Source organism: Episyrphus balteatus, chromosome 2 (assembly GCF_945859705.1).
Source record: "Episyrphus balteatus chromosome 2, idEpiBalt1.1, whole genome shotgun sequence".
NCBI classification, from domain to species: domain Eukaryota; kingdom Metazoa; phylum Arthropoda; class Insecta; order Diptera; family Syrphidae; genus Episyrphus; species Episyrphus balteatus.
The window spans coordinates 29,901,065-29,922,732 of NC_079135.1; the positions used below are offsets into that span (position 1 = coordinate 29,901,065).

General features: G+C 31.4%; 3 protein-coding genes and 1 long non-coding RNA gene across 14 annotated transcripts; 2 read left to right on the forward strand and 2 right to left on the reverse strand.

Moving 5' to 3' along the window:
* Positions 1 to 4,636: 4,636 nt before the first annotated feature.
* Positions 4,637 to 7,735, forward strand: LOC129911775 (ribosome biogenesis protein BRX1 homolog). Its single transcript, XM_055989689.1, has 3 exons — positions 4,637 to 4,917; positions 4,985 to 5,780; positions 7,516 to 7,735. Exons 1-3 carry the CDS (start codon positions 4,804 to 4,806, stop codon positions 7,671 to 7,673), a joined length of 1,068 nt encoding a protein of 355 aa, XP_055845664.1. The 5' UTR covers positions 4,637 to 4,803; the 3' UTR covers positions 7,674 to 7,735.
* Positions 7,736 to 10,625: 2,890 nt separating this feature from the next.
* On the reverse strand, positions 10,626 to 12,210 carry LOC129911601 (choline transporter-like 1). The gene is made up of 4 exons (XM_055989451.1): positions 12,168 to 12,210; positions 11,875 to 12,110; positions 11,556 to 11,817; positions 10,626 to 10,719 (listed from the first exon to the last, which is right to left on the reverse strand). The coding sequence occupies exons 2-4, from the start codon at positions 12,007 to 12,009 to the stop codon at positions 10,706 to 10,708; spliced, it is 411 nt and encodes a 136-aa protein (XP_055845426.1). The 5' UTR covers positions 12,010 to 12,110; positions 12,168 to 12,210; the 3' UTR covers positions 10,626 to 10,705.
* Positions 12,211 to 12,662: 452 nt separating this feature from the next.
* On the reverse strand, positions 12,663 to 15,205 carry LOC129911602 (uncharacterized). The gene is made up of 3 exons (XR_008771678.1): positions 14,696 to 15,205; positions 12,853 to 13,229; positions 12,663 to 12,774 (listed from the first exon to the last, which is right to left on the reverse strand). It is a non-coding gene; the product is annotated as an uncharacterized LOC129911602 (long non-coding RNA).
* Positions 15,206 to 15,219: 14 nt separating this feature from the next.
* On the forward strand, positions 15,220 to 19,702 carry LOC129911600 (E3 SUMO-protein ligase ZBED1-like). Of its 11 annotated transcripts, none has more exons than XR_008771676.1 (4): positions 16,913 to 17,112; positions 17,664 to 18,999; positions 19,208 to 19,315; positions 19,382 to 19,495. XR_008771676.1 is itself a non-coding variant. In XM_055989449.1 (3 exons), exons 1-3 carry the CDS (start codon positions 17,060 to 17,062, stop codon positions 19,376 to 19,378), a joined length of 1,719 nt encoding a protein of 572 aa, XP_055845424.1. In that variant the 5' UTR covers positions 16,913 to 17,059; the 3' UTR covers positions 19,379 to 19,494. The 11 variants fall into 11 exon arrangements, 9 of the variants coding, with proteins under 9 accessions (XP_055845418.1, XP_055845419.1, XP_055845421.1 ...); XR_008771677.1 differs by having other exon boundaries at positions 19,365 to 19,474; XM_055989449.1 differs by having other exon boundaries at positions 17,664 to 19,315; positions 19,365 to 19,494.
* Positions 19,703 to 21,668: the final 1,966 nt, after the last annotated feature.

Consider the following 21,668-nt stretch of genomic DNA (forward strand, 5'->3'; position numbering starts at 1 on the left):
TTTCATTAATTGATTTGTAAAGTTCTATCAAGTTCACGTTGAGTTTCTCATATAATTTGCCTTTATTTCAACTTTTGTGCTGGTATTTTGAAGACCTCATAACACATTTTGTATAATTCTCACAAAAACAGCCAGTGGCGTAGATAGGGGGGGGATCAGGGGGATATATCCCCCCCCCCCCCATTGGGATCGATAATTGCGAAATAAACAGTCATGAATAAATAAGTTGAAGAAGCGCACTTTGAAAAAAAAAACGCTATGGATTTCGAGTTCTTGATTAGATTAAAGGTTATAAATTAAGTTGCCATTAAGTCGGTGTTTCAAAGAGTGAATTTAGACTTGGTCCAAGCAATGGAGCTCGCTAAAGATTTAAGGGATCAACTAAAAATTAAACGGGCAGAAGACGACTCATTTTCGAAAGTTTTTTGTATATGGGAAAAATTAGCTGAAATCCTTGACATAGGCGTTAAACATAAGAGAATAGTGAAGCGACAAAAGAATCGTTCGAACCCTTCGGTTCAAAATACAGTAAAGAATATTTTCGTGTTACTGTTTTCAATCTTTTTCTCGATTTCTATATAATGGGCCTTTGAGAAAAATGTACAAACCATGAAAACACACTAGAAGGGTTTCCAGTTCTTTCTAAGGATTCTTCGTCTGAAATAGACAAAGCAGCTAAAAAATTTAATGAAACTGTTGAGTTTTACCAAAAACTAGATCACATAAAATAGAACAAAAACAATAAGATTTCCTTATAGTTTTCATCCAAGAAGGAAATATTATTTAAACAATCGGGATTTCCTAATTGTTTTACCGACTTCCAAAAAGGAGGAGTTATTCAATTCGTCTGTACTTTTTTTTTTGTGTTTGTCACCTCATAACTTTGGACCGAGTGAACCAATTTTGATAATTCTTTTTGTAGGTATTGAAAAGCTGGTGCCTGTTCAGTACTATTAGAAAAACCATAAAACCAAGTTTTGATCCATGGAAGTCGGTTTTGTTTTTTTAATAAAAAAATACGATCATGTACGGGTCACATGTATTGGTCACAATTTTTGTTCTAGTGCCAAGTTGGAAAAAATATGAAATTTTTACAAAAAATTTTGAAAGATTTTGTACATGAAAATAATAAGAAATTTTTATGGAAAAAACTTTTTAATTGTTGATATTAATAAGGTTTCTTCATAAAACAGTTCAATAAGGAAATCTGTTGATATTTAGGTGGTCCTGGTCATATTTTTCTCTGTGTGAAGAATTAAAAACTCAGAAAAGATATTTGATCAGAAGGAAAAATACTTCCTCTATGAACTCATTGAAAGCGCTCGAAAGCTGCACCGAAAAAAGTTGTCCTGGTATTTATATTTTATTAAAGATATTAGCTACACTGCTGGTTTCTACGTCAACTACCGAAAGAACTTTCTCCAATTTAAAGAGAATAAAAACATTAAAAAAAATTTGCGAACTAGATCTATCCCCTCCCCTTAGCAAAAAGCTATCTACGCCACTGAAAACAGCTAATGTCGGGATAGTTTCTTAACGGATCGATAGATTTTGAGCACATAACAAAAAATCTTTTAATTTGAAATTTCAGTTCATATGTTTTATATTTTTGAACTTCATGTTATTTTTTTTTAACGGAAAACAAAATTCTCAAAGATTCACGAATTTTGTAAAACGATTACACCGGCACACAAAAAAAAAAAGTGTCATGAACCAGAAACCAGACCTATCTTTCTATATGTTTTTGGGCACGCTGAATCCGAATTTGAAGTCCGTTTGGCCCCATCACCCTCCAGTTTTGAGCTGTGAGTGCATTTTGTTTGAATTTTTATGACTTTTTTGGAGTTTTTTTTGCATTTTTCTCAAAACTGAAGGGTGACCGGGCAAAACGGACTTGAAAATCGGATTCAGCGGTCCCAAAAACATATAGAAAGATAGGTCTGCTTCCTGGTACATGAAACTTTTTTTTTTGTGTGCCGGGTATGACAGCGACATGTCGCGACAGTGCTAGCACACAAAAAAAAAAAGTTGTATGAACCAGAAACCAGACCTATCTTTCTATATGTTTTTGGGACCGCTGAATCCGAATTTCAAGTCTGTTTTGCCCGGTCACCCTCCAGTTTTGAGAAAAGTGTAAAAAAGACCCCAAAAACTACCTTTTTTTGAGTTTTTTGCATATTACTCAAAACTGGAGGGTGACAGGGTCAAACGGACTTGAAATTCGGATTCAGCCGGTCCAAAAACATATAGAAAGATAGGTCTGGTTTCTGGTTCATGACACTTTTTTTTTGTGTGCCGGTGTTATCGTTGAAACTACTTGGTAATCGTTCAAATGCGATTACCTATGTATTACGGTAATCGTTTTGTTTCATCGATACTCGTTAATAGCTGCGTTCCTTTGGAAATATTTATCTACTTTTTAGTACTTAAAACTACTTTGATCTACTTTGCTATACTGAAAAAGTAGTTCAAAGCAGCTTTAAGTACTAAAAAGTAGATAAATATTTCCAAAGGAACGCAGCTAATATTTACGACTGCCATTTCCTTATCTTTTAACTTTCGTTTTTTTGGCTCTAATAATCAGCTCTATCGTAAGTTTCACGGGAACAAAATTCCACCAGGAAATATTGAATTTTACTTTTCCCCTATCCGGGCGAAAAGTTGTTCACGTTCGGAAAACTCCACGCATTTGGAACTTTTTTCCGGTAATTAAGCAGTCGATAGCTCTTTTCTCAGTTAAATTTTTGTGGCGAAAAGGAAACTATTTTGGAGGAAAATGAAAATTCCCTTCGAGTAAAACTCAAGATAGCTTTTGAATTTCCGGGCGAACAAAAATATTTCGGGCTGAAAAATTTCCACGTGAGCCTTAAAAAAATAGTTCTTTCGGTTTAGTTATGCCAAACGACATTCTCGTTTTATATAATCGTTCTTTGCCGTGACTATCGTTTACTTCATTATCGTGTACTGAAGTACATAAGCCCGTTCTTTTGGAGGTTGTAGTTTACTCATGAGTAGATAATCTAGTGCATTTACTACTAGAAATACTCATGCTTTTTGCCGAGTAGATGGGACAGGGCTATTATCGTTTACTTTCCGCTTGTTGCGTATTTCGTAATAGACCCCCTGCATTTTCATCTACTCTCTCTATCTCGCATCTGTGGGTTTTCGATTTTACATTCGAAATAAAATAATTTTCCAAATTATCTCACTTGGACTCTGGTGAAAACAGGCTATAAGTTTTTTGTTTCTTAAGTTTCTTTTATCTTCTGAAATAGTTACTAAATTTAAGATTAACAGCCCTATTCTGGCAAACCTCACAAGTCACAAAAACCTCTCAAGGTGATCGTGAATCGATTTTGTGAGTTTATTTTTTACGAACAACTTACTAACAAAAATTCAACATGTGAGTTGTGACCCCCTTCAGAGCAGATCACAAATTCGAAAATTCACAATCAAATTCAGCTTACCTTGTGAGGTTCTTGTAACTTGTGAGGTTTACCAGAATAGGGCTGCAAGCACTGGTTCAAGGATTATTATGTTAAAATAGCAAAACCCTTGCTTCAACCAAGGTTGAACCACAGTTAATCCACTGGAATCGGCAAGTTAAATTCCTGAACCAAGGCTGAACCACGTTTGTAAAAATGGATCTAATGCTTTTTTTCCATTATCAGGGGTCGGACTGCTGCATACGTTCGTTAATGTTTTGACTATTGCTCGAATCTCTATTTAATCAGATGTAAATGATGGAGGCATAAAGCGTCGATGCGTTAACGAAAGTATGCCGTAGTTGGGACATTCCATGAAAAATGGTATCTTTTTATAATTAGGAAAAAAAAAGTAATAGATTGGATTTATTCCAATGAAAAACTTCATAAGAGGCAACATAGTATCTAACATAGAGGAAGGAATACCTAGAGACGCGACTTCGGTTGGTTTTTCTCTTCCACCCTACAAGCTGCAATGAGAGGAAAAACTCCACAGTGCTTATATGTGGTAGTTTTCCCGTGCATTTTAAATGGCACCAACACATTCAACTGTGGAGTTGAGCTCAAAACAATTAAAAACAATTTAAGTGCTCAGTAGGAAATAAATTCATAAAAAAATAATATAATAAATTCAAAACACGAACCTTTTTTTTTTATTTCTGTACATATTTATTGAAAGGTGGATGTCTGGAGTGAGCTATTTGAGCTATTCAAGTTCATGTACAAACCAAAATCATGTTTAAATTCAAAATTTGTGAGGACATCTACTGGTGAAAGGAAGGTATTAAACGAATTGTACTTTTCACACGTATTCACAGATAGGAAAACAAGAGAAAAATAAGAGAGATTATCTGAAATTAAATTTGCGGGTGTTTTAGGTAAGGGGGGTACGAGTCGGCTCTCTAGGTATTCCTTCCTCTATGGTATCTAATGTACAGTAACTATATTTGTTAAACTGAGAATTGTGGACGTTTCATTACATAGAAGGGACGATCTTAAATTATTTCTAAATGTCCAAATCGATCTAAAAACAGTTATGACACTTAAAATCTAATTCAAACATGCAAAAATTTCATCTACGTTACAATGGATAGGTATGATGTTTGACCCATGCAGAATGCGTCAGTAATGTGTATCCACCTTTATTAACAAAAAAAAAAAATACTTCGCCCCGGAACGCGATTCCAAAAAAAATGAGCGAACTGTCAAATTGTTGACAACTAAACTGTCACTTGCGTTTTGTTTTCGGTGTGCAGAACACGTGCATTTACAACAATTTCAATAAATTTATCATTTTATTAAATAAAAATACAAAATAATGGCACGTAAAAACATAAAAAAGAAGCCTAAAGTAGTTCCTGTGGAAATACCCAAAGATGAAAATCCACCACTTCCATCAAAAAGATTATCTGATGATCCAATTCCCAAAAAGGTGCAGAAGACAACCAAAAAGTGTTTAGTATTTTTCCATATAAAACCATTTAACTCTAAAATTCTAGGAAAAATGGACAAACAAACAACGTGTTTTAGTTTTTGCTGCTCGCGGTATCAATCACAGAGATCGTCACTTAATGGGCGACATCAAAACTCTTATGCCTCATCATCGACCTGAATCCAAAATGGAACGTGCCAAAACTCTATCACTGGTCAATGAAATGTGTGAAATGAAGCATTGCAATCGAGCAATTCTCTTCGAAGGCCGAAGGAAGCGTGACTTGTACATGTGGTTGTCGAATGTCCCAAAAGGTCCTTCGGCTAAATTCCTCGTCGAAAACATTCACACAATGGGTGAATTGAAAATGACTGGCAATTGTCTGCGTGGTTCTCGGCCATTGTTGTCATTCGATCAGAAATTTGATACAATTCCACATTTGTCTTTGCTCAAAGAATTATTAATTCAAACCTTTGGTGTCCCAAATCATCATCCAAAGAGTCAGCCTTTCGTCGATCATGTTTTCACATTCACATTCCTCGATAATCGAATTTGGTTTAGAAATTTCCAAATTCTTTCCGAAGATGGTGGATTGGCTGAGGTGGGGCCACGTTTTGTAATGAATCCGGTGAAAATATTTGAAGGTTCATTCACGGGCAATGCCATTTGGGAGAATCCGGATTATGTTAGTCCGTCGAAGCAGAGACAATCGTTGAAGAAGGCTTCCAGCGATAAGTATGTGAATAGAGTTGAACAAAAAGTACGTCACGAAGCGACAAGGCCAATGAATGCTTATGAAGATGTTGAATATGATGATATATTTGCCACAAATAATGCTATTGAGACTGCTAAAGTATTGGCAGGTAAGAATAAATATTTCTTTTTTAACTTTATTTAGAAAATTTTTATAAGTAAGTCTGGGTTAGGGCCAAACTGCTCTTCCACTTATTATAGTTTGTGGTCTTTAAAATCGAAATAATTTTTCTTACTTTCTTTGGTCTGGTTAGTGTATTTTTCTCTGTTTGTTTAAGATTAGTATAGACGATTGAAAGATCTTTCAGATCTGTCCGATCTTCCATTCCCTTGATGTGGCTGAGTCAATATAGTTCACTTAGTTGATATTAATGAGAAAATTTTTCTTTTGAAAGAGTTCACTTAATAAAACACCATTTCTGCTTATCTTTCAGCACTCGGAAGTCGGAACCATAAAGTTGCTTCATGGCATAGTATGTGTTTTGTTCTTAGTCTTTCGGGTGAGCAGTTGAAACTACCTATTAGTTTTGTAAAACTGAAGGTTTACTACGGAAATTCTGCGTTGAATTGCTGCTAGGGTATCTTTCGTGTAGTTAATACTTATTTTGAGATAGGTGAACTCCTGCGCGTTCGTATAAATTGCTCCTAAGAATTGTTTCGTTTTGTCCTAGGTATCGAATTTTTTTTTGTTTTTTTCTTTATCATTTACTTGAAGACCAAAACATTTCGCATGACCTTTAAAAACTTTTAAACTAATACATTTAAATGAGAGTGACCCATGCTTTTGATGTCGTTCGCTTACCCAAGTAATTCAATTGGTTTATTGAATGGTTAATACCTGTAGTAAACACTATCTGTTCCATAACAAAGTTAAGGAAATCACATGATATCCCGTTTTGAATTATTTGGACCCTATTTTTCTCAACTGCATATTTCATTACGTGTTTTGTAATTTCACGCAATGCAGAAGCATTAGATTTTCCTCGATCCCAAGTTAAGCCATCGTATGCGCTTTGATCATTGATTCTTTGCTAATGAATGACTTAATACAACTTATTTCCACCATAATTACATTAATAAGATAAATGATATACAAAGAACAAGTTCTAAAATAACCAGTTCAAAGAGCAATATCATACGACGCAAGTTACAACACAGTCACGAAAAAGATGTAGGCCTTAACACTTCTAGAAAAAACAAATGCAACGACACCTACATAAAAAACTTTAAAACCGGGTAGCCATTCTAACAGTTCCTGCGAGGCTCATATGTGGAGGCTCAGAGTGAAGTCGTATGCATGTACTCTTCCAACCCATCACATCTGGACTTGAAGAATTTAAGTCACAGCTTCGTTCGTTTTTATGTTTTTTTCTTTTTATGGATGTTAACCGATTCGACCTTTTTTGTTTCCAAGCTACATACATTTCTGGAGCAAAAACTCCCATTCACCTACCTTTTCCTCCGTGCTCCTTATTCATAACATTTTACACAGTAATTTTCGATCTCTGCATTTAAATTGAAATTTTTTTTTGATTGGTGTGTGCCACCAATTTATATTTTTCTATCTTTAACTCTAAGTTCTCACAAAACAGGTGATTGAGTGAACGAATATAATAAAATTTAGAAATATTTTATATATCCCTGAAAAAGCGACTGTAAATGAACCATAATAATGAACCATTCATGTTTGCAACAAACGAAATCGATGGTTGTTCGTTTAATATTCTCCTGTAAGAGTTCTAATTTTGTTATTAATGTTCAGCTGAATGACCAAACATTAAATTAATTCTTATTTTAATTTAATACTTTTGTTTGAATTATTTGTTTTTTTTTTTCTCTTTTCAGCAAAACAAAAGGAAAAGTCTAAAATAGTTAAACCCATAAAGGCGAAATTAGATAAGAAAATCAAAGAAAAACAATTGAAACTTGCAAAAAAAGTGATTGAAAAGAAAAAAGGCAAAGCAAAATCTTCAAAGAAAAATGGAAAAGAAATTGATGCGTAAATAACAAGATTTTATATTTTATATTTAAATAAAAACACTTTGGTAATGTTACCAATAAAATATATTTGTTTTAATGATTTCTTGGTACCTATCAAAGTTAAATGATTTTTTACACTTAACACCTACATTAATGCTTTTTTACGGAACTTAAAATAGCTTAAAAAAAAAAAAAACACAGTGCCGCCTTATTACGAATTCCATTAGTATCGGAAATTTTGACAAGAGTCCCGGAAAAAAAGAGTTATATACACAATCCGTTCGTGATGTAAAGTTTCATACAAATTGTCATTACGAACTGATTTTTAGATTGTTTTTTTTTTTTCGGGATTGGTTGACAAAATTCCGATACAAATGGAACTCGTGATAAAGTTGATTAATTAGTTTTCTTCCTGTTTTGAAAAGAAGGAATTTATTTGAATTTTTTTTCAAGTACAACTGGAGAACGGGTCGTTGTTCTGTACTCCGAAATTCAAAAAATGAAAAAAATCCGTATTCTTTTTTTTTAATTAGGGGAAAAAAACAAAATCTTTTCGTTATGTCCCGCTTTGGATTGGGCTTAAGATAAATTCGAGGGAAATTTTAGTCTGACTTTGGAATGAAGATTTGGTTTAATCGACTGAAGATGTAAGTATAATGTATAGTATTAAGTAATGTTTAGTTCCCAACGGTATTTTGATTTTTGTTTTGGAATTTCTTTGGAAAAAAATAGATACTTTGAAGTTGTACTACATAATGGGTATCACAGAAAAAAATACTTACGATACGCCTAAAATAAAAGTTTTGTTTACAGAAGACCCTGAGTACCATATCAAATATTAATTTTATTTAATTATTCTTTTCTTTGTTTATCTTTACAATAATGTAATATTAGTTGCTATTATTTTACTAAGCTTATGACTGGATTTGGACACACTTCGATAAAATTAGTTTTTCCGTTACCATTTTGAAGAAATTCAACTAATTTGCTCTGTTCCCAACGACCGCCAATACTGTTCACTTGTTTATCTTTGCATACACAAACAATTATTGTGTCTATTATTTTCTGTGGAATACAATAATTAATAAAATTAGTATTATTAGGAACTATATTGATTTAATCGTGAACTAAATAAATGTGAAACTCTTAGGTCTATTTTATAAATAGTGCATGTTTTATTTACATAAAGTTCATAATTCAACTAAATAGTTAAAAGGTCTACAATTTTCAAAAGTACCTACCTCAAATAATGCGAACACAACATGCGCAATCAAATATGCAATTATTGTGTTAAACAGAATAGGAGCCATGTAAAAATATATATCTTTGTAACCCCTGAGAAGCAAAATTCCAATAATACATGTCACATTTGCAACAGCTAGTTTTGCCAAAAAGAAAATGCATTTTGCAATGTTATGATTTTTCATTAACGATGCATCAATAAATATTATCTGTAAGTTGAAAAAAAAAAAAATAATGATGACCTGTTTAGGTACTTGTAAAGTAAAATTGGGATGGGTATTGGAGAAGGTACTTAGCCTTATCACGAAATTTTAGATCTGTCACGAATCCCGTAAAGCTATAAATTTTCAATAACAAACGGATTCTCTGATACGCATTTAATTCCTGATATATTTTTTTTTAAATACTAACATTTTGATCAGTACAACAGAAATCAACTGTTTCCATTGCAACGAATGCATATGCGGTGTGGTTCCATTTGTTTATGTAACTTTCGAATAAATTCAATTTTTGTACAAGATTTTCGAATAATTTGAAATTAATGAATTTATTCAATCTAAAACAAAAGAAATTACTGTTTTCAAATTACTGTTGATAAATACTGAAATTTTGTATTTTAAAATCTAATTGCGAGGAAAACGTCATTTTTTTAATGGAATTTTTTTAATTATTATATTTCAAATAATAACGGTTGGCATCATTCTTTTTGTTTTCAAATTTTTTTGCAAATTAGATAATAAGAGATCGAAATTTATTTTTTATCAACTATCAATTGATAGTTGACAATCGTAATAGGGGTGATGGTCTTAATACTTATAATGCATTTAAACTTAATAGCAAAACTTGAGGAACTATTGATAGTGTAGTAATAATGCTTCCTTTTGAAACTGATCCCACATAATATCGAAAAAATAGTTTGAGTATACATATGTTTCAAGCTTACTTTTCCTTTGAAGTACCAAAATGCAACAGCAGCATCAAGACAATATTCTTCGAATGCGAAAATAAACTTAATAAACCAAAATAAACTAGTGATATATGTCCAAAATAGACTTCGAATTGTTTCAGCTTCAATATACTCGACCATTTTGTATACTATAGATATGAATGTACAAAACATAGAAGAAGAAAAATATTAATGATTAAATTTATTTGAATCGATACACATTTAAAGCGATATCATTATTTTAAAACGAGTAAATATTGTACATAACATTTATTGAGAGGAGACACGTTCTAATACCATCACTTCAATCATAATGGGTATCTGAAGCATTTATATATTATATAACAAAATCAGAAATAAGTACTCGGACCAACAAAACTGTTCACCTCATACAAAAAATACTGTTACATTAGATCCAAAATTGGGCTTTAGCTCTTATCGATTCCTTACCGATCGAACGCGAACTGAGAGTAGATGTACATGTACTTACATATATCTGATGTAACATATCACTATAATAAATAATATTACTTTGTCGCACCACCCTACATTATATTTCTTTATTTGGGTCCCAAAAAACACTAAGAAAACCCCGTGTATTCAAGCAACGTTCGCAGCTAAACAAGATAAAGCAACAAAACAAAATAAAGCTAAATATAAAAACAAAAACAAAAAAAATCCATAATTTCTGTTGATCTTAAAAAAAAATTTCTTATGAGAACTTGAATTATTCTTTTTTATAAGTTATGTTTTTGTTGAGATTTCATTAATTTTTTCAAGGCATTGCTGCAGAATTTCAAATTCAAACCACTTTTCTGTCATTAAGTTGGCAATATGGGTGGATACCAAGACCAACCCGTTTTCGTCTTAAATGGCCTGAGCTGGATGTATGAAAAAAAAAAAAAAATTGGACTGTTAATAAACTTATTGCAAAATGGTGTACGAAATAAAAAATGTTTTGATAAATTATTTGTTTCCAACTATTAATTAATGATCTAATAAAAGAATTGACAACGACAGATCAATTAAGGATAGGTGAAGTTAAATACTAGTTGAGAGTATGGGTTTTTAGAAATTTAACAAGAACTGCATTTAATCGAAACCCATACGAACTTAAAATGAACAATTTACTAAATTCTTAAATTAAAACCCTAAAGTTTATATTGTTTTATATAAAACGGTTAAAAAAAACTAAAAATGCCTTGTTATGTACTTCGTTCGGAGTTTTTTTTCGTAATTTTAAAACATAATTAAGTAGTATTAAGTGGCAAAATGGTTAGAGCGTCGGGCTATGACGCCAGAGGTCTGGGTTCGTATCTCAACCTCTACCTCCTAAAATCATTTTTCTCAAGGCTGCTGCCCCTTGTCCAATTGTGGTTCAAAGATGTCTAAATGTGGTCTAAAAAACGGCTTTTTAGAGAGAATATTCTCGATGTACTATTACAACTTGAGAACAAAAATTGTTAATGCTTTTTGCAAGCAGGGATGTAAATTTTTGTATTCAGGCGCAATATTCCATAATATCCTTCTTTAAATAGGTCTTAAAGTTGCAAATCAAACCCCAAAACCCCCCGCGTTCTCCTTTGATTTGGTTTAAAGATACCATCCGAGAGTTTATTAAAATAATGTACTTTATTGAATTGGTTAAGGAGTATAAAAGGAAGAGTCAAAAAAACACAACGTGCAAAAATGATGGTGAATAAATAGAAAAACTGACCTCTATATTTGTTATCATAAAATCTGCTAAGTGCTGTGTCTTTTTCCAGACGTCTATTCAATGGCTGTATTTCTGGAGTTGTGATCATGCAAATCACTACGTAAATCCAAAACCAAAGATATCCAATTAGTACAATCGAAGTGGCAAAAATAACTGTCAAGAGATTTGGAATTTTTTTCAAGCAATTCTTTGCTTCATTGAACAAAACATTCGCTTCATTCGAAAATATTGCGATAGATGAACAAACAGCAACAACCAAAATCTATGTATTAAATTTATATTTAAATCATACAATAAGATTGTTTTTAACTTACTGTACCGTTAGTATCAAACTTATAATCACCAAATCATAAAGAACACTGTTATTAATATGATGTTCTTTCAAAAATTTGATGTAGGTTGTGTCATCCTCTTCATTTGAACCGGGCAGGTTTTCAGATGCATGCCTTAACATAACATACAGACTTCCTTGCGATAATGTAACGAGTACAAAAATTATCCATGCTGCAAATTCAACTTCCAAAAATAATACTATCGACAATATTATCGATATCACTGTTAGAATATTTGGAGTTATATTTAGAAAGCAAACACTCAAAACACAAAACTTACGTAAAGCAAATCCACTAAGAGCCACGGTGTAACGCCATATGTTAAGTAATGTCGTTTTCCAAAATTGAAGGAGTGACACTCCTAGCTATATAATCACTCCAAAAGGAGTGATTTCAAATTCCAAAATTGAAAAAGGAGTGAATTTTTGGAGTGAATCCTTCACTCCCAAAATTTTGAAGGAGTGACGGAGTGATTACCAATACTTCTACATTTGGCTTCATGGACTGCTTGTCAAATTGTTGGGTGGCTGTTTTAATTTTTTTTTTGTGAAGGAAATTATATTTATTTACAAAAAAAACTCAATAAAGTATTGTAAAAAATCACCAAAAGTGAATTTAAAAAATTGTGTTATTATTTTATTCATTATTTCGTATTACAAACACATGCAAAGCAAACGTCAAATCACTCCACTTGTCAAATTCTTCGTGAACAATTTCCAAAATTGCACGAAAAAAGAGTGATTCACTCCCATAATTTTGGAAAACGACATAAATGTTAACAAAAATCAGGACAACATTATCAAACATGCTATTAAGTAGTCCATAGGTTTCTACTACGCTATTGATGACATCTAATGGAACACATCGATGTTTTATAGATACATATACTATAAATAAAGTTTAAAAAAATGAAATATTGAATGTATTGGCATTTTTAAGCATTTATTTGTGAAGTTATTATAAACCTTGGATAAATATTTCTTAATGAACACGGTCCAATACTTGATTTGTAGTTTATGTAATAATGAAAATAAAGCAGCTTCGTCATATCAAAATCGTAGCGGCAAAACTTTAAGTTTTTTAGTTTCCAATAATCAAGATAACCAAGTTCGTCGACTACCAAGTTCTTGGGGCATTCTTCAATGCAAATTTTCATAACCGTTGATATATTATCCGGTCCGAAAAATAGGACAAATGGTTTTGTTGATGTGTCCATTCCGGAAAGTGAAATGTTGTTATATAGTTTATTATATCAAACACCGCAAATATTTCCAAAAGAGTCATAGCCATTTATGAGGGCAAAGTGGTTGCCGTAGATTATTGAAAATGTTCCAATAACGAGCTGTAAAGAAAAGTGAATAAAATGTGGGAAAAAATCAATCATTTTGTTTGAAAACTCTTTTAACCAATACATTTTCACTGTACCACTTTTTAAAAAAGGTTTTCAAATTTGAAAGAAATTACTACTGCACTTAAAGCAGTTACTTTAAATGCTTTAAAATACAAAAAGAATTATCAAAATTGGTTCACCCAGTCCAAAGTTATAAGGTAACAAACATTAAAAAAAAAATACAGATGAGTTGATAACCTCCTCCTTTTTGGAAGTCGGTTAAAAATGAAATTGAAAAGACGAACATTTTTTCCTCTGACGGAATTCTTAGTTCTAAAAAAAAATTATAAACTTTTTTAAGATGGGCGTTTTAGTCTCATTCCATTTAGCATTATAAAATATTTTAAAATAATGTGTCATAATAGGTGTGTTTTTTATTACCACCGGGCTTAACTGGTTAAAAAAAACGCTTCGGGGCTTAGCGAGAAAAATTAGCAGCACTGCATACTAAATGTTCCGAAATCAGCTGACATAAAAAAATAAAGTTGTCATATTTTTCGCTTTTGGGGTTTCTTGTGTGTTTTTAAAAAAAAAGTTCAACTAACTATTAAATAAATATTTAAAATAATAATTGTCCTTCCAAACATCAGTTTTGATGTTTTTAAACAAATTCTAAACAATTTACGAACAAGTTCATTTGGTAGCACAGATTTAAATCTGTTGAAAAAGTTAAGCCCAGAGAATTCTCCGGGCTTAACAGCTAAGCCCAAAGGGCTAAAGTGTTGTTGCATTTAACATGTAAATTCCTTAGCCCCGACTGCGTTTTTTTTTGTCCAGTTAAGACCGGTGGTAATAAAAAACACACCTAATGTGTCATAATGTGGCCAGATTGCATCAACTTAAATTTTATAGCTTGACCAATTGTCCTCTTTTCCCCTACACTTGCATATGCGGCCTAAAAGAAAAATACAATAAAAAAATGAGCACGTATACTCCACAGTGCACTTGGACAACGTGCAAGATACTAACACAATAGAAATTAAATAAGGGCTTGCACCATAAACAAAAAATACCAAGACTGGAAACTCGGCGGTCAACTGACGTTTGCCTACAAGCTGCGAGGTGTGGTGAATGTCGTGAACCTATCGTTGTGTTCGTGTCAAATGTGTGGTGAATGTCGTGAATCTATAAATGTGTGCGTGTTAACGTCATTTACCAACGTGGTGGCTTTCACATATATTCACAGACAGCAATGTACACAAAAGGGTTTTGGGGGGAAAGACGTACGAAATTTTCCAGTCTTGGTATTTTTTGTTTATGGCTTGCACTTAATAACTGATCAAAATCCCTTCACAGGGTAATCAAAAATTTTACAAAATAATTACAAAAAATAAATACAAACATAACACAAAACAAAACCAATTCAAATAAAAAAACAAAAATAGCATTTTGTATTATAGTTTTGGTTACTTTATAACCAAAAAGTCCTTTTTACGGATTTTTCGTCTATATCGAATACACAACCCTGTAAAGCGTACGCCTACACCTCAATAAATTTGCGTCGGTTAATTTTCATTCAATTTTCAGGCAAGATTTTTTTAAATATGTATTTAAAACTTCTCCCTTAATATTTTTTTAAACCTAGACACAATTATGGCGTTTTTAATTGGCAATCCGGAATTGTTCTTCGATTTGGAATCCCAATTGAACAGTTTTTTTTTTATTCCGAAGAATCTGAAGTTTGGTGTGAATGTATTGTTTGTGTTTAACATGTTTCACTTATATGTGTATTCGCGCCAAATTTCATTTGTATTTGTGCTGCAAACATTTTGTACTGCTGACATTTAAATCTATGAATGTGTGAGTGATTCTGCTTCTGATTCTGTTTTAAAAACCAGAAGAGAAATTCTTTTTTTTTCAGAATCAGAACGTTCAGTTTTGCCCAATTGAACGCATTCAGTTCAGATTGCTTTTTTTGCTTCCAGATTGCCAATTAAAAACGCCATTATTATTATTTTTATTCTAGTGAGTACTTGCAAATCCAAAAAAATAACCACTCTTCAGAAAATGTATTACAGACAGCACTGACGACAAAAGAAATTAATGAGTGATACAGATTACAGAATTGCAACAGAAGGTATCATCGATTTGTCGTGTTCGCTTGACACAAATTTATTTTGAGGTGTTATTCGCGGTACATCTAATTTGTATTTAATTTTAAACTCATTACAAAACAATAGAGTAAAAGTAACTTTGAGAATCTTTTATTTTTGAATTTATCAAAATTATTTTAAGTTTGCAAGTGCAGAAAATTCCCATTCAAGGTATGTATTAAAACCTCATAAGAGGTGGTGAGTTGCATGAATCATGAGTGTGTATAGACAAACTACGACAATCTATTTTCTGTTTATGTACCAATGAGTGTTTATTCCACTACAAAAATATGTATTAATAGAACTGAAAGCCGGTTAATTGGGTTCAGGGATAAAAAGTATGTAAAGAAAAAAATAATAATAATATAAGAAATACATAAAAGTAAGAATATTTATGTTAATACTTGAATTAATAAAAAAAATTTAGGCTTATTTGTATTGCATTTTTAATCATATTTCACACTCATGTCATGAGTATTCCTTTCTTTGGGGTGGCTACCATACTTGCATTTGTATCGAGTCAGTTATCGGTGTAAATTTTGTTTTGAGTGGAAAATGATTACAGTACTTCTGGATAACTGCCTCAGACAAAGGAAGGTAGTTATTACCGTCCTGGTTAAGTTCATAGTTGAGGCAAAAAAAAACTGTTTTAATTTAAATGATAGCGAACATGACATGAAAGAGCTGAAAGAAAATTACATAGTGTAGGTATGATTTTAGTGTAATCCAAAAAGTGGTTGACAGAAAAGCATATTTCAAAAAAAGTTTTTAAAATTTTGAGTAATGAAAAAGTGCTTATTATTCAAAAGAATATGGGTTGAAATGATTTTTGCTATTTGAAAAACGTTGTATAAATTTTTTAATTTCTGCACATCTTCTTAGTTTTAAAATAAACCTAGTTTGTAGAGAAGTTGCGATGAGAAAATTATAGTATTCCGTTAAGGTACATTTCGAATTTCAGTTTTAAACTTTTGTATCAAGTTGATTAGGTACCCACAAAAAGTTACCATGGTATTAGATTTTTTAATAAATTACCTATCTATTGCAAAGACAAGACACCACTGGTAAATGGTAGTGCAAATAAATGAGTGAGAAAATGGAATTGAGTTCATTTTCATTTTGCTAACGATTTAGGTTGAAATGCTGAGGTGTTTGTATTTCGTTTTATAATTGAGTTATGGAAAAGTGAATTTCGTAAGTTGAATTCAATACAAAATACCTTTGTACCGTACATATATATTTTGGAAAAGATAATATGTATATTGGAATACAAAAAATCAATTGTTTCTTGGTTTTGAAGATCCTTAACCGGCTCTTACTGTCAACGTTTTTGCCATGTAACTACTCTCGTTTTCTTTGTTAACATATTTTTTTTATTCTTTTAGTTATTGTTTGAAAAAAATTAAAGTGAAATATAAAACTACTTGATATTGTTAACACTTCACTTTATTCAACTTGTATAGGTACCTATTGTTAAAAAATCTTAAAATTCAATTTGAGAGAACATAAAAAAAAATTGTTGTCTGTATAAAGTCGGTTTAAGGCCGATAATTTTACGTGATGTAACGTCATAATAAGAAATCAGGGGTCAAATCGTCCCATACGTTAACGAGTAACTCGTTAACGAAATCTGTTCATTTGGCATGATGTCATACGTACAGCAAACGACTTCGTATTCAACTGAACGGAATGTCATTCGTTTGGTTTGAAGCTTTCGAACAAATTGTTAATGGGTTTAAAAAGTAATGAAAATATAAGAATACCTTATTTTAAAAATAATCAAACTGTTTGAAATCACGAAAACATACATTAGGGCATATATTTTTGTTTTCCTAAAGTTAACTGTTACCGAGTTATGGAGTGAATTTGTAAGCATCTTTAATTCAAAATAGACCGAACTCTCTTTCGATGACGAAAAATTGAATTATGTATTCTTAAAGTCACAAAACATAAGCCCCAATTATTGGGAATTTTTTGAGCAAAATCGGGTATATTTGAAATTTTGTAAATTTTCGAAAATGATACGTTCGAAACTCGTGTTTGAAAACTAAGGACATTATAGTTGGATCACTATTATGAGTATCTATTCCAAACATCAGAAATTCCAGATTAGGGTTTCGTATACAGAACCGACAAGGTTACTGGGGCTAGTTATAGAAGATTGATAATTCAGTAAATTTTAAATAAGAATCTTCGGTAACAATTGAAGATTAAAACTTCTATTGCTATGCTATCTACATAAATGCACATTAATTGTTTGTGTTATCATAATTTTTTCTCTTTATTATTACAGAATGTCTAATTTCAACAAAAAATCTTTGGCTTGGAAATTTTTTACTGACTTGGGTAATGTCAGGGCCTCTTGTAATATATGTGGCAAAGTTTTATCATATAGAGGCGGTGGTCCATTTAACTTAACTCGACATACAAAAGTTAAGCACCCAGATGAATATGAAATTAGAAATACACTAATTGATTCTAAACCAAATGTTATTTCTAGAAAAACAGCAAAACTAAAAATCAAACCAACAAGTACAAAAATAAAAAAGAAATATATTTCTAACAATTTTAACGTTAAAAAAGCCGAATCTCAAAATGCTACTTCTTCTAAGAGTTTTTATTTAAAAAAAGTTGAATCTCAAAACGAATCTATTCCTGACAATTTCTATGAAAGAAAAGATGAAATTCAAAATGATCCTTTAAATGACAATTTCTATGAAAGAAAAGATGAAATTCAAAATGAACCTATTCCTGAATCAAAACCCGCCAATTCAAATATTGAGTTAATTAAACTCATTACAAAGCAATATTTGGACTTAAATATAGTAGAGAGTAAAGAATTCAAAGGATTTGTCAATAAATTGAATTCCAATTATCATGTCCCATCTCGATATAGATTGTCTTATGAGCTCTTGACCGATTGCTACAAAATGACAAAAGAACGAGTTAAAAACTCACTACAACAGGCAAATTATGTCTCATTGACAACTGATTGCTGGTCATCGTCAACTGCAAATGAAAGCTACATATCCTTAACAGCTCATTTTTTGGATGAAAAAACTGAAATGCAATCATGTTTGTTAGAATGCTGCCAATTTGCAGAAGGTCAAAACCTTAGCATTATCCTGGCAACAATTTGCGATGATTGGGATATAACAGATAAAGTAGTTGCTGTTAATTCACATAACGATGACAACTTAAAAGAAGCAATTTACTTAAACCATTGGACACAGATTACCTGCATTGCTCAAACTATCAATCTTGCTGTCCAATTAGCCTTGCAAAACATTGAAGACACTCAGATTAAAGTCAGATCAATTGTTGAGCTTTTTCAAAATAGTCCTACAGCAACTGAGGAATTACAAGAAATGCAATTGCAATTGGAAGAAAATCCAAATCTTAAACTGAAACAAGGTCTACCAACTCGATGGACCTCAACATATGAGTTGTTTGAACAGGTTCTATCCATTAAGAACAGTCTGAGTTCAATACTAAGTTCACACTTTCCAGAAGAAGAAAGCATCTCAATCGAGGATATCAATATTATGTCATATGCCACCGAACTTTTATCCTATTTCAAAGATTTTATCGAAGAAATAAGGTCCCAAAACAATGTGATTATCTCAGAGGTAATATTGATATCCAACGGCCTTATAAAACAAATTGAAAAATTTTTATCAAAAGGTATAAAAATACCAATTTGTGTAAAAAATATGGGAGAATTTCTCCTGACTGAAATGAGTGAACATTTTAACGAAATTGAATTTAATGATTTATTTGCATCAAGCACGCTTTTAGATCCTAGATTTAAAAAATATGGTTTTTCAAACGATTTAGCTTTTGAAGAAGCCTACACGAATTTAAAAGCTTTGGTTTCGAATGACCCATTAAAAGATGACGAATTGGAAGGTGAACTCTTGATTCCAATGAATTCAAGAAAATCAGGTATTATTTGGCAAGATTTTGATGAAAAAGTTAACGAAGTAATAAAAAGTTCGGATCCTTTAACAGATGATGAATTAGACGATTACCTTAAGGAACCTTTGTTACATCGAAGTAAATCTCCGTTAAAATGGTGGAATGATAGGAAGACCATTTATCCTAAAATGTATGAGATTGTTAAGAAAAGGCTGTGCATAATTGCTAACTCTGTACCGGGGGAGTTATTGTTTTCTGAAATTGGTCAAAATGTTATAAAAAGAAGGAATATGCTAAACGGAAATTGTGTACCACAATTTGTATTTCTAAATTTTAATATGTAATGTGTTTTTACTTATAAGTATATGTGATATATTTTTGTTTGTTTATAATAAAAAAAATTAAAAAAAAAAAAATATTATTTTCAATGCACTCCTTTTGAAATATTGTATTGATACAAAATTTCAAAAGGAGTGCATTGAAAATAATATTTTTTTTTTTAATTTTTTTTTTTTCTTCGAAAAACAAAAAATTTTTTTTTATTTTGTCATAAGTATAACAAAAAAAACATAAAATTTGTTTTTCAAAGCAATAAAACAACATCTGAAATCAAATTGCCCTCCAAAACAAGTATGCAGTTTTATTTGATATATTAAGATGCATTTTTAGAGAAAAAAATTTTTCAAAATCGTTAGAGCCGTTTTTTTTAACTAATTTTTATAAACACATAATTTTTTGAAAAAAAAGTTTTAAAATAAAATTGGTATGCCATTGTGTAGAAATCACTAATCAACATCTAATACTTAAATTCATAAAAAAATTCAATGTCCCGTTTTTGAAAATTTGATTTTTCAAAAAAAAAAAAAATTAATTTTTTTTTAATCCAAAAATTATTTTTATTTTCAAAATTTTATTTCTGATTTATATTAAAATTATATAAAAATGCTTTTTATAAAAAAATTCTTTGAAATACAATTCGCAGTTTGTCCGAAAATCAGATTTGAAAAAAAGCGGTTCCATGGCAGGTACCGTCAAAAGATAGACCTTGTTTTAAATTCACGTACTTATCGCCACGTAGGAGAGCTTCGACAAGTATTTCTTAGCAATGAACAACTCTTCAATCCGTCGTTTTAATATAATCAAACGGAGAAGTTTGAAAATTCCAACATTGCAATAACGAAGAAAAAAATAACAAAAATAAGTGGAGCGATTGAATATTATTCAATTTATAAGTTCAAGTGACCTCAACTCGAAAAAATTTTAAAGCGTATTGCCCAGGTACGACAGTTTTATAATAGTGTCGGTAAACGTCGACCAAAATAAGGCGTCTTAGTAAGGGTATGACAGATCTAACTGATGAGCCCACTGTCGTACCTGGGCGAAACGCTTTAAAAATTTTTGGAGTTGAGGTCACTTGAGCTTATAAATTGAATAATTCCAACGTTGCGTTAAAAACATTCTCTGTGCCAAAAGGGCTTAGTCAGTTTATTGGTTTTTGAGAAATTTGGGGCACCGTAAAAAATATGTTTGAGAAAAATTGGTTTTAAAATTTGGGTACTTGAATAAATCATGATGGACAACTTAAGCTCCTTAATTCGCCTTCTATTTTTTTTTTAGTTGTGGCTATGCATTTGTTCATGCATTCAATTTTGTTATAATTTTTAAGTTTATCGCTGAGCGGAGTAGGTACAAGAAAGGTGGTTAACGGAGACATCCAGACCTTTATTTCGATCGTCCAAAGCGATTCATTTTTTTTTTGGCAGAACTACAAGACTTCTCAAGCGAAGTCGTTGAAACAGCTTGATTATTACTTGTCGCTCAGTCCGGTCACTTATCACGGCCTGTCACTACCGTTTACCCACAATAATCGTTGCGATTATGAAATTCGGAAAAAAGGACTAAGGTGCGGAAGTTTGTAGCCAATAATAACTATGTAGTTTTAAATTCTCGGGATTCATAAAGCGTTATATAATTACCATTGAACAGCAGAATAATATAAAAATGCAAAGCCACAAAGTATCAGTACATCTTTTTGGTTTTTGATCACTATTTTTGCTTTCCATCATGGATAAAGCTTGAAACTGAACTGTTGTATTTTCAAAATTAATCTAAATGCACTTTTAAAAATATTATTAATTAAACCTTAATAGTAAAGTGATTAATATTTAAAGGTTTTAACAAACTTGTAATTATGAATGTTTTGGATTGTCAAGGGAATTTAGGGATAGATTTAAGTGAATTTTGAGAATTTAATATGCATTCGTGTTTTAAATCTTTTAAGTACTTACTGAAATGAATTTCAGTAGGTAACATTTCTACCATTTTTGTTTAACATTTAAAATAAAACAAACTTTCAATTAATGAATAAATACATTTCTTA

Coding starts and splice junctions, on each gene's coding strand:
- LOC129911775 (XM_055989689.1), top strand. CDS start 4,804: ATGGCACGTAAAAACATAAAAAAGAAGCCTAAAGTAGTTCCTGTGGAA. Junction 4,918..4,984: donor ATGATCCAATTCCCAAAAAG/GTGCAGAAGACA, acceptor CTAAAATTCTAG/GAAAAATGGACAAACAAACA. Junction 5,781..7,515: donor GACTGCTAAAGTATTGGCAG/GTAAGAATAAAT, acceptor TTCTCTTTTCAG/CAAAACAAAAGGAAAAGTCT.
- LOC129911601 (XM_055989451.1), bottom strand. CDS start 12,009: ATGTTAAGGCATGCATCTGAAAACCTGCCCGGTTCAAATGAAGAGGAT. Junction 11,818..11,874: donor TTATAAGTTTGATACTAACG/GTACAGTAAGTT, acceptor TTTAATACATAG/ATTTTGGTTGTTGCTGTTTG.
- LOC129911600 (XM_055989442.1), top strand. CDS start 17,060: ATGTCATTCGTTTGGTTTGAAGCTTTCGAACAAATTGTTAATGGGTTT. Junction 17,113..17,663: donor ATTGTTAATGGGTTTAAAAA/GTAATGAAAATA, acceptor TTATTATTACAG/AATGTCTAATTTCAACAAAA.